The sequence below is a fragment of the Maylandia zebra genome, linkage group LG1 (genome assembly GCF_041146795.1).
Source record: "Maylandia zebra isolate NMK-2024a linkage group LG1, Mzebra_GT3a, whole genome shotgun sequence".
Classification (NCBI taxonomy): domain Eukaryota; kingdom Metazoa; phylum Chordata; class Actinopteri; order Cichliformes; family Cichlidae; genus Maylandia; species Maylandia zebra.
This window is the reverse complement of record NC_135167.1, coordinates 2,942,067-2,953,716: the sequence shown is the minus strand read 5'-3', so window position 1 is coordinate 2,953,716 and position 11,650 is coordinate 2,942,067. Positions and strand designations below refer to the sequence as shown.

General features: G+C 45.1%; 1 protein-coding gene across 3 annotated transcripts; it reads left to right on the top strand.

Moving 5' to 3' along the window:
* Positions 1 to 4,463: 4,463 nt before the first annotated feature.
* LOC101475597 (WD repeat-containing protein 88) lies at positions 4,464 to 11,650 on the top strand. 3 transcript variants are annotated; one of them, XR_013099428.1, is made up of 12 exons: positions 4,464 to 4,908; positions 6,063 to 6,173; positions 7,187 to 7,275; positions 8,082 to 8,145; positions 8,321 to 8,459; positions 8,537 to 8,666; positions 8,873 to 9,060; positions 9,559 to 9,641; positions 9,734 to 9,802; positions 10,172 to 10,822; positions 10,918 to 11,016; positions 11,123 to 11,160. XR_013099428.1 is itself a non-coding variant. In XM_004539867.3 (12 exons), exons 1-11 carry the CDS (start codon positions 4,819 to 4,821, stop codon positions 11,246 to 11,248), a joined length of 1,188 nt encoding a protein of 395 aa, XP_004539924.3. In that variant the 5' UTR covers positions 4,466 to 4,818; the 3' UTR covers positions 11,249 to 11,288; positions 11,433 to 11,650. The 3 variants fall into 3 exon arrangements, 1 of the variants encoding a protein (XP_004539924.3); XM_004539867.3 differs by lacking the exon at positions 10,172 to 10,822 and adding an exon at positions 11,433 to 11,650 and having other exon boundaries at positions 4,466 to 4,908; positions 11,123 to 11,288; XR_013099421.1 differs by lacking the exon at positions 10,172 to 10,822 and having other exon boundaries at positions 9,734 to 9,810; positions 11,123 to 11,260.

The window sequence follows — 11,650 nt, the reverse complement described above, 5'->3', positions numbered from 1 at the left end:
AGAAGATGAACCTGACACAGAATCCATCTCTGATATTTTGGAGGAATCTTTGAGAGAGTGTTTCAGGCTCAAGGCTCCAGATGATTTTTCTGGAGAAATGCTCCCAGTTTTTGGCGTTCGAGGTGGTTTTTCAGATGCCACAGAGCATCTACCTGGAGAAATGCTCCCAGTTTTTGGCATTTGAGGTGGTTTTTCAGATGCCACAGAGCATCTACCTGGAGAAATGCTCCCAGTTTTTGGCGTTCGAGGTGGTTTTTCAGATGCCACAGAGCATTTTTCTGGAGAAATGCTCCCAGGTTTTGGTGTTGGAAGTGATGCATCAGATTCTTTTCCTCTGCCATCTGAAGCAGGGCTTTTCTCCTGTGTTGTGGTCTGTGTTCTTTTAATAAAGTTGTGGATGTCTTCCAGGGCCCCAGAAATCTTGTCCATTTGAACAATTTGATCTTTCTCTTCATTCTCCACCCAGAGTAAAAGCTTCTGCAAAAACCTTTCTACTGTGTCATCTATGAGGACATAGAGGACTTCAGCAGAAATGGGACGCTTTGAGCCCTCTACTGATTGTGGCGTCCTGGAGATGACCGTGTCTGAGAGGGACCTACCCATTAGAGGTATGGGGATTTGATAGCCTCGATCCACCGTAAGTAGATCAAACAGGTTTGCCACTAAGTCCTCCGTAAAATTCCTGATATGCCCACTATTTTTAAAGTCCCCCAAGGTCTTATCGATGAGGAAGAGTTCTTCTTTCTTTGTTAATTTGTCAAATAACTGATTAACGTCTGATCTAATGACGTTAAAGTCGACTGAAGAAGAACGTTTAATTGCGGTTCCCAGGCTTGCCGTATGTCGAGAAGGGGAGCGATGAGCCTCTGTACTCTGGGGAGCAGCCGTTTCAGGTACTGACCCTGGGAGAATGAAAACTATACTTTCATTGGAGGGCGCAGTTTCCTTCTTGGGGTGGCTGCAAATGTTTTGTAGACAAACAAAATGTTTCCTGTTTGCCTTTATTCTTTTTTTCAGCTCTGTTTTCATTTTTTCAAATTGTTTTTTTGCAAACATGGAAAAGTTGTGTTTGCGTGCTTTGAGCCTGGCATGTGAGGTGGATGGCACACATTTGGAGAAGAAGTGTCTCACCTTGTGGATAATTAAGCCTGCATTAAAGGCAGGTTTGGGTAAGTTACATTTCTCACAGAGCTCTTCACTGCTTGAATCCATGTTAGCAAGTATCTCACCTACGATGTCAGCTGCAACCATTTCTACTGGGGTTGGAGCCTGGATACTTTGTGTTTCTGCAGTGGGTTTTATTTTGCTTTGTGCTGTTACAGCTGATTCTTCTGGGACCTCATCTTTATCTTTTCCTGTCATCTCTCCATCTGAGCTCCTTGTTGACAGAATAACAGAAATCTCTGCGATTGCTGATTGCACTGATATTTTTGAACCAGTACGTTCTGTACTGGAATGAGACCCATTTGTCCCACACTGGCAGCGCAGCTTACATGCTGCATACCTTTTCAGGCATGAGGCAGCGCAACAAACCATGCGGTGTAGTTTCTTAATACTACTAAATTTGCCGCTAACATAAACGGCAGGGTCTACTGGGAAATCGGGGCTTTTTTCAATCAGTGCAATGGTTGAGCTGACCTTTTCTGAGATCTCTTCCTCAACCATCAGCGTCAGCTTGTCAGCGCTCTTATCTTGCTGTTTTGAGACATTAAGAGCGCCGGCGATGGCAGCTGAGATCGAGTCTCCGAGGGACACCCTTATTTTCCCCTCATCCATAAGCTCTTCCCTTATCATGGGTTCCTGAATAACAGGAAGGGCTATTTCCAGGATGCTGGCAGAGGCGATCTGAATGATTTCAGAAATCATTTCAGCGAGCACGGCATGGATGCTGGAGTCGCATTTTCCATTTTCTATAATGCTCCACTGAACTTCAGAGAGCCTTTCAAAGCACCTGTTGATTGGCGGGATAATCTGGTCTGGTGTGACCACCATTGAATTTTTGTTTAATGTTTCCATTGTTGTGTCACAAATTTGATTTTCTTCGTCTGAGCGTGTGAGAATTTTCTTGTATTACAGAGCGCCGACTGCTGAACGTTTTGCAAACAGATGAGCATCAGTTCTGATTTTTCTGTCTGAGAGCCGTTATTTATAGGCTCGGTTGTCTGTGACGTTACTGACAGGTCACAGCAAGCGCGAACGCCTTTGATCTGCCAGTGACGTCACAAGAAACGCACGCGGAGAGGCGGCGTTCCTTGCCCGCGCTCACAGATTTGAATGACGCTTTGGAGTTGACGGCACGCCGCAATGCATTGTGGGAGCCCGGCACCATTTTCGGGGTCTACGAATCAAAACAAACACGCTCTGTTGGAACGACGATGACAAGATGCTTAAAAGCAGTTCGTGACCCACCAGGATTCATTGGAATCATAGGTTGGAGGACGTTTTGGGGAAATGGCCGACGGTCGAAGCGGAGAAGAAATAAACTCTTAAAAGTTAGTTCTGGGTTTTTATCCCACTTCATATATACACCAGGACACATGTTAGCATAATGAAAGAATTGTAGAATTAGGTGGAGTCAACAACAGCAGCATAGTGCAGTCATATCACAAATGTTAGCATAATGAAAAAGTCTTACAAAGTCAAATTTAGCTAACCTTCGGCTAAGTTACGTGACGTTAGTGATATCGCCACTTAACGCGGCTCTTTGGTCGGTTAGTTAGTTTAGGTTTGTGCCGAAGCTGGGTCTGTTTGTCAGTGTGAAGCCAAACGTACTTTAACGTTTTAGGAAACACCGAGCATACGGCTCATACTTGCCAACATTCAAAGGGCTGTTGGGGGGGGCAAATATATTTTACAGTGTTTATTTATTCGACAAAATACGTTAAATGTCACCGTTATTATTGGCTGGCCGGAAACAGCGGGGGTGTCCAAATTCAGAGGCTGCTTCCACCTGAGGACCCGCCTTCGCGGTCTAAAGAAAGCCGCGTAGTACGTCACGAGCTCCCTCGGTGGAGTGAAACTGCGTCTGCTCCTTGCTGTCTAAAATATAACCGGGCGCTGGCGTCAATTCTCCACCGTCTCACACTTTGTTTAATCAGTTTTCTGTTTGACGTTTATTCAGCTTTGTGAAAACCCCAGAGGACCCCTCCCGAGGGATTAATAAAGTTACATTTAATCGAATAACTTTAATCTCAGCCAAAACGATTTACTCACGAACAAGTAAAACACTGGAAAAGCCAAACAAGAACATTTTGAAGTTATCGAAGTGACTTATATATCCTGTTTAACCCGAGTAGCGAAAGACCGCGGGGGGTTGAAAACGATGTGCCGGGAGTCCGGTGTTCTCGCCGTCTCAGAGATTTGAAGTTTACACAGCTACATTCTCGCCTGAAAATAGTTTCAAAGTTTATTTTGTGACCCAGAAAGAGAAATAAGAGTAATATTAAAACTACAAGCTGCCGCCATTGTTGGAAACTGGAATAGGCTGGGCCGCGCTATGAATTCTGCCATATGTTTTTTCAATTTTGTTGTCCGGGTTGAAATTCGGGAGAAATTCGGGAGAATGGTGGCTCCGGGAGGTTTTCAGGAGGGGCTCTGAAATGCGGGATTCTCCCGGAAAAGTCGGGAGGGTTGGCATGTATGAGACGGTTCACCAAATATGTGGCCCGCGAACTGTGGTGAGGACACAGACTCAACCATGCAGTGCTGAAGTTTGTCCGTAAAAGAGCTCTCACCCTGTTTAAACCACTAATGAGAGAGACAGTAGATGGAGAAGTCCTCCTCCTGTTTCTCTGCTGTTTTTGTCAGGCTTATATCAAACAACCTGAGTTGTCACCTTTGTTATAAAGACCAATGTTCTGCAGGATCCTGTGTCCTGTTTTAGTTGCTAACTGCCATGGTTGATTTCCTTCTGCAAGTGTCCAGAGTCAGAATTGAGAAGGTGAGACGTGACAGAGGCTCTCCACCCCTGATGAGACACCAGGACAGTGTGTGAGGAAGAGGAGGAGAAAAAGGAGCCAGCATCAACTGAGAGATATAGAGGAGAACAGGGGGACAACAGACAGCTCTCTGTAGTCTGTAAAAATAAGGGAACCACGGACAACTTTGATAATGCTTTTATTTATCCACAGTACATTTAGTTCAAATATTGTTTTCATCACAGAGGGATTGTGCTGGTTTCAGTGGGGAAAGTATGCAGCTCATTTAAATATGAAGTTCAAAGAGCTGTGAAAAGTTGTCCGTTCATAAAGTGTGTCAGTATTTTATAAGGATGTCATGTTTCTGTATCATCTCTCTCCTGTCAGAGCCTCTTCCAAACATCAGCCTGTTTAATGCTCTCATATCTTCAACATCTCAAGTAAATTATACTGCACAGTTTTCTGTCCAATAAAAGAATATTTACTGCATGAGTCTATTTTCCATTTTATCTGAAACATTCAAGGAGATCTTTTACTGTATTTTGGTGATATTGCCCTTAAATGTGACTAAAGCTTTCATACAGTGGTGATCACGGACATAACTCTGAGATCAGTCTGACTGAACTCTGAAAATCACTGAGTGTTATTTCACAGAACCATAATTAGATTAACTCAAACTGAAACACGCGGTGTTAAACAGTAGTATAATTATCATTAACTGTCAAAGTGCGTGCGCATTTTGCTTGTTTCCGTTTCCATCAAAAATCGAATTATCAACTAATTATCTTATCTCCCACCGCCCCCGAATGCACCAAATTTCGCTTGTGAGGCTGTTGCCACGGTAACTGTCATCAGCTAATGTGGCTTTTGGCTAAACGACAAGTTTTATTTGTACCGAAAAATGGCGTCAAGGAACATCGACCCTTTGTCAGCGGAGGAGCCTTCAGAAGGCGGAGAAGAGGAGAGAGGAGCGTGGAGCTGGGAGTCTCAGGTAAACCGAAACGGTTAGCTCGGTGGCTAACGTTAGCGTGATGCGTTCACTTGCATGTGAGGTTTGTGCAAAGTTAGAATTCTGCATCCTGTCTCTTGGTCTGAAGCGCTTCACGAGAACAAAGTTATTTTAGAGCGTCTGATCCCGACAGTCTGACTGAGATGGAGCAGGCATATTTATTCTGTAACTTCCAGTAATTCTGTAACAGTTATTATAAAGTTCAGGTAATAGTAAAGCACTATTACAATTCCTAGAGTCTAAGTACAGTGCAATACTGAGGTCGCTACTTTTATCTTTGATGTATTGACGTTTTATCGAGCTTAAGATTTCATTTACAAAACATAAGAAGAGCTCATAGAAACATGGGCAGATTAGTGAACGGCCTCAAGGCGCCACTGGATCAACCAAATGAACGTTTCAAAATTAGGATTCACCAGCGTGAGCGTCATAATAAAGGATCTGTAAATCATTTTTAAAAATCTGTGCTGTCAGTGTGGACTGTTATACGCAGATTAATGTTGTAAGATGAGTCTGAAAACTATTTGTAAAAGTGACACTGATGGGCAGAGTTGCATGTGTATTGCAAAACCAGGTAAAATGGCTTATCTTGCACTAGCCTGCCTTTATTTCATGTTTGACATTGATGCCTCTAAGCTGGTTAGGAAAGTTTCCCTTAAAAATCATCTGGGGACATAAGAAAGACCTTCACGGGACAGTAAGACCCAGAAACCCCAACCTAAAAGGCTTTTAGGTGGTAGGGCAGCCACGGGTCATTGAGTGAGTCAGAGGGGAGGGCCAAACATGCAAACTGGCTTTAAGCCATTCCGCCCTCATTTTAAAGTAGGGAAATGCACATCATCAACTCTATATTTTTATCCGCAGCACCAAATCTTACCTCTATTTCTCTGTCTGGGTTCTATGTGCGGTAAGATCCCACTTTCTCCTGTTCTCTCAGCTATTGCAAAACAAGCATTCATTTAAAACCAAAGCTTAGAATTTGAGCTCCAATAGCCCAAAATATATTGCTATCCGAAGCTGGTCCATAATTATACTGGGCAACCACTGCATGGATGTTCTTTGTACAGTAGATGTCAGTCTTCTGTCTTTCTCCTCAATGGTCTTCTGCTAGTTTGCTGTATAATCTGTGTCTGCAGGTCCCAGTGAAGGTGTTGCAAGCTCACAACGATGCTGTGACCACAGCTCGAGTCTGCTGCGACAATCGCTGCATCCTGAGCTGCTCCTCAGACTGCACCGCTGTCCTCTGGGTAAGCTGCTGTCATGGTCGGCAGTTTTTATGAGTTGATGTGCCTGTTTTGATTTTAGGGTTGGTTTACACTCGAGTTTCTAATGTCAGTTCAATTCAGTTTTATTTACACAGCGCCAAATCACAACAACAGTCGCCTCAAGGCACTTTATATTGTAAGATAGATCCTAGCCAACAATCATATGACCCCCTATGAGCAAGCACTTTGGTGACAGTGGGAAAGAAAAACTTCCTTTTAACAGGAAGAAACCTCTGACAGAACCAGGCTCAGGGAGGGGCGGCCATCTGCTGCGACCAGGAGATACTTTGTACTTTGAATCTCCTGTTCCACCACATCCCCAAAGTTCTGTGGAGGCTGTTGGAGTACAGTTAACTCATCGTCATGTTCAAGAAACCAGTGTGAGACGATTTGAGCTTTGTGGCTGGAAGGAGCCATCAGAAGATGGTACACTGTGGTCAAATAGGCATGGAAATAGTCAGCAACAACACTCGGGTATGCTGTGGAGTTTAAATGATGTTTAAATGTTGCTAAGTTGACACCAAAGTGTGCCAAAGTGAACGTAACTCTACACTCTTAAGCTACCAGCAGCCTGAAATCAGGACACAAGGCAGGATGGATCAATCCCACCGTCTCAATGTCCCAACTAGAAATACAGAAGATCAGACAGTTCCAGTTTTTTTTATCGTCTTATTTTGGTGAGCATGTGTAAACTGTAGCTTCAGCTTCTTGTTCTTAGCGGACAGGCGTGGCTCCCCGTGTGGTCTGCTACTTTAACCCATCTTCTTCAAGGTTGTGTGCTGAGAGATGCTCTTCTGCAAACCCTGAGAGAAAAGCCTCGTATTTGTGTTTTTGTGTGTCCACATCAGTCTGTAGAATCTCAGAATCTGTGTTTGACTGAACAGCCTCTCTGTAGATCAGTTTTCTGATGAATTCATTCCACAGAAAGTTTAGGAATAAATCATCAGAAGGTTGTTCCATATTCACTCTTCCTGGTTGACCTCTGACCTGTGTAGGATGTGGGGAGCTGTCAGCCTCTGAGGACGTTTGATGGAGTTCACAGTAAAGCCATCACTGAGTGTGCTCTGATCCCAAACAGCAACAGGTGGGTTCCACATTAGCTTTAAATTCAGCTAGGTTATGATCCTGCAGCTGAGAGCAGATGATTTCTCTTTTGAATTTTGCAAACATTATGCCCTGGAAGCCAAAATCTTTCCACCTGTATTCCTTTTGTCTTGGTCAAAGCTGAGCTGTCGGGTCTTTTCAAGTGAGGCAGAAGTGATTTGGTGTAAAAGAAAGGGTGAGATGAACTTCTGCCAACATTTACAGAAGTAGCGTTAGAAGGTGGCGGTGTACAGGCCAACATTAAAACATTTTTTCAGTTATTTGTGCAGCTGGCCTTGTAGTCGATTACTGCAATGTCTGAATATTTGGAAAAATGAGTTCCCGTGAGCTCCCCGTCACTGTCACTGGAACTGTAAGCTCCACCAGCTGGTGAAGAGTCGCTGTTACCAAGACTGTAAAGTCAAGTAGACTTGTAAAAGTTGACTTTCTGAGATTTGTAAAACAAACAGTAGCAATTTTTGCACCTTTATCTGATGATAAAGTTGTTCAAATAAAATAAAAACCCAGTCAACTATGGACCTGCTGGAACAGCACGCCACCAAGCAGAGCACCAGGAAAAGATTGTTGTTAGGAAACGTTTTTCTTCATTTCTTTGAGGAAAAAACATCTTTGTGAATTAATCGATGACTTATTCATCGTCCATGGACCCGTAAGGCTTCATGTAATCTCTCACGCTGATGAAAAAAACATGAAAAAAACAGAGTTCACAAAAAACAACAATGCAGAAACGTCCATGTAGTAGCCTGAGTGCAGCTGTGAATGAAACGTTTGCTCTGTGTGTGTCAGGATGGTCACAGTGTCCTGGGATAAGAAGATGGTGGCCTGGGACCTGGAGACCGGACTCACTCTGGTAACGTCTGCCGTCACGCTCCTGGAGTTTCAAACCAGCAACCTTCCTGTGATTGGCTGCACACATTTCTCTGCGCTGGGTTCAGAGCACGTGTTTCTGCTCTTTCACACACATGGAATAAATTTGGTCTTTTTGCTTTTCTGAGCTTGACTCATTTTTATGATCTTTGTCGCAGTGGAAATCGAGGCAGCTCGGCCTGCTGACCTCCTGCAGCTCCTCGTCCGACGGCCGGCTGGTCGTTTGTGCTGTAAATCCTCAGAATGGCGTTTCCGTCTGCGACGCCGCCAGCGGACAGATGTTGCACCACGTCAGCGGTAGGACAGGTCACATGTTGCCCGGTCGGCAATAATACTCCTGTGAGCGTCAGTGAGCGTGTGTTTGCTTTGATCAGATCTTCACCGCTCCTGCATCACTCGATGTCGGTTCGACCCTCAGAGCCAGCGAGTGGCCACCGTCTCTGCAGACCGCAGCGTCAAACTGTGGGACCTGCGGGCGCAGAAAACCACCGTGTCCATCGACAGGTGAAGCATTTCAGTGACCTGTAGATGCTCTGAGCTCCTCTCCCGCTGTGTGGCTTTTGTCTTCAGTGTGAGACGGTACAAAATGATTCATCCAAAACACTCTGAAGTCTCAGATATTTATCAGATTCACAAAAGTTTGATGACAATTTTCAGACCCTCAGAGCAGCCCCCTGTGCACTTGTTCTTGTTTACATTCTCGCAATCAGTAACCATGGAAACGTCGTCTCAGCCTGCTGCTTCACCAGCAACGGGCACTTCCTGTGCACGGCGTCGTGGGACAAGACGCTGAAGCTGTGGGACCTGCAGGCGGGGGGGTTCCGATCTCACGGCGGGACGCCGCTGCAGGGAGGCCACGCAGGCAGCGTGAGTGCCTGCTGCCCCGCCGCTGCTGACGGTGAGACCTCTGAGCAAGGCACATTCCTGTTCAGGTGTCCTCAGCTGACGTCCTCAGATTCTCCAGTAACATTTGTGCTGAACTACGAGCAAGAGGCGGAGTTTGATTCGATGAACACTTTCTAAATCCACGTATGGACAAAAGAGTTCTTTTAATGTGTATTTTTAACTATTTAATTATTTATGCATTAGGATGTTAGCTAATAATGAAAATGAACAAAGCTCATCGTGTCGTGTGCTGTAAGCATGTTTTCTGCCCTCATTAAGAAGCAGACCTCTAAAGGATCAGAGGTCAGGTGGTTTAGACCTCTGGTGGTTGCACAGCTTAAGATTTGTAAGAAATGTCAGCACCTTAGAGTCCGTCATGCTGTTTACTATGTTTAGAAAGCAAGCACTGCTCACTGATGAGCTGATGTGTTTTTCTGCAGGTACTGGAACATGCTCAGTTCTTCCTCATAATGTTTGCCTAATAAAATCACTTCCTGTTGTGTTTCCTCAGCGAACCTCCTGGTGTCCGCCTCCTACGACAGGACTGTTGCTCTCTGGGATTTGTCGTCTCTCTCTCAGACTCTCGTGCTGAAGGTGATTAAACTCGGCTGTGTGAAGACATCCTGATGTTTCTGGTCGTGTTCTTTTAGACACTTAACTCCTGATTTTGCTTTTTCCCCCATCAGGGCCACAGTGATTGGGTGACAGATGTGTCAGTGAGTGCTGACGGGAAGTTGGTGGCTTCTTCCTCCAAGGTTCACAAGTATTTTCCCTCACAGTCCCGGCCAGAAGTTTTTGCTCCTTGAGCTTTTCTTTCTTTCTTTTTTTGTCCTGTCTTTCTCCCCTCACCCTCACCGTGCTCACCATCTCTGAGCCTGGGTCTGCTGGAGGTTTCTTCCTGTGAAAATGTAGTTTTTCCTTCCCACTGTCACCAAAGTGCTTGTTCACAGGGGGGTTTCTCTGTTTTATTGCAGGGTCTGGATGTTACAATATCATTGGTACCCTGGATGTTTAATCTGTTTTCTGATAATGCACCAGAGAAATGTTAAAAATCATTTTATGGAAATTTGGAAAGCAAACAGTGTTTAGTCTCCTGCATCTCACCTAAGACATCCTGTAACCAGGTACAGGACAAACAGACGTAGCCAGGATGCCAAGGCTGATGGTCTCAACATCAGTACTAAGAAAAGGCAGCAAATCAACATAACGCCACACAGGTCTGACTAATAGTGATGAACAGCTGGAACGTGCTGAAGGTTTCATGTATTTTGGCAGCCCAATCAGAGCAGAGTTTGACGTCCACGCGGATATTTAGCAGAGACAGACCAAAGCGCGTCATCTGAGAACAACACAGGTCATGCAGAAACTTTCTGATGCCGGCACATTTCACAGAAAGACGTCAGAGCAAGAAGTGGGTGAAGACACCAAAGGGTGTGTTTGTTTTGTATTCTGAGCTGGTCAGCTGTAAGCAGCATCATGGGCCCAGGACGGGTGGAGTCAAAGTTCCTTCCTATCTGCCACAATGAAGAAAACTAGCTGCAGGGTCACATCACCATGTGGGACTGATGGAAAGATCTCTCGTTCACCTGCATTTGGACTCCAGGACCATCTTCAAGCTGTGATTCCTTCAGTGTCAGTAATTATATAACAGAGTCACATTTGAAGCCTCGTGACTGCAGCTCATGGCTGTGAAGTTCAGTGCAATTCAACCCTCTGTCAGGATCAGAGGATGCTCTCCACTCAGTTTGTTGCTTCATTTCCTGATGAAGATGAAGGTGTTTTTGGGGCACATATCATTTTTAAATATTGAAGGTTGAATTTGAAACTCTGTTAGACGACGACAACAATTTCACCGCGTCTGTCTCTGCAGGACGGGACTGTTCGGCTGTGGGACATAGAGAACATGGAAGAAATCCCAGAGGTCATGAAGAAGAGGAACGCGGAGGGAGCGGGAATTCACATCCTCAAGGTCTGAGTCGTTCATGGATCCTGTGTCCTTTTTTCTCTGATTTAAATGTTTTAGACTCCCCACAGCTGCTGGTGGTCTGTGATGACGACACTGTGTGTGTTTGCAGTGTGAAGAGTGTGGAAAGCCATTCCCAGTGTCCAGACTGCTGACCTCAGAGCTGCTCACGCAGTGCGTCTTCTGTCGCCTCAAATCGCCACCCAGATACCGACCGCAGCCGCCACTGCTTACATGACTTCCTGCGCAGGAGGAAATGTTGTACTAAGTTTTGCAAGGTCTAGTTTTTAAACCGAAAATCGAATCTGATGTTAAAATGATTCCGAGTATGAAACTCTGTAATCCTGGTTCTGATAATGCTGCTGTATAAATAAATGTGTAAGTTCTTTGAGTCTGGAGTCACACATCTGTCTGCTTCCCAGGTGTTTGGTGGCTCATATAAGCTTTACATCACCTCCACCTCCACCCACGCTGCCAAGCTCATGAATCCAGTCTGAGGTGTTTCTGGATGGACTTCATATGTTCTGCTGTGTCTGTGGGTCCTTCCCAGTCTAAAGACATGCGTGTGGTGATTCGAAGTTGCCCACCCGTGTAAGCTCTCCAGGATGTGTCCAGCTGACCCACGTAGGTGGTTACACAG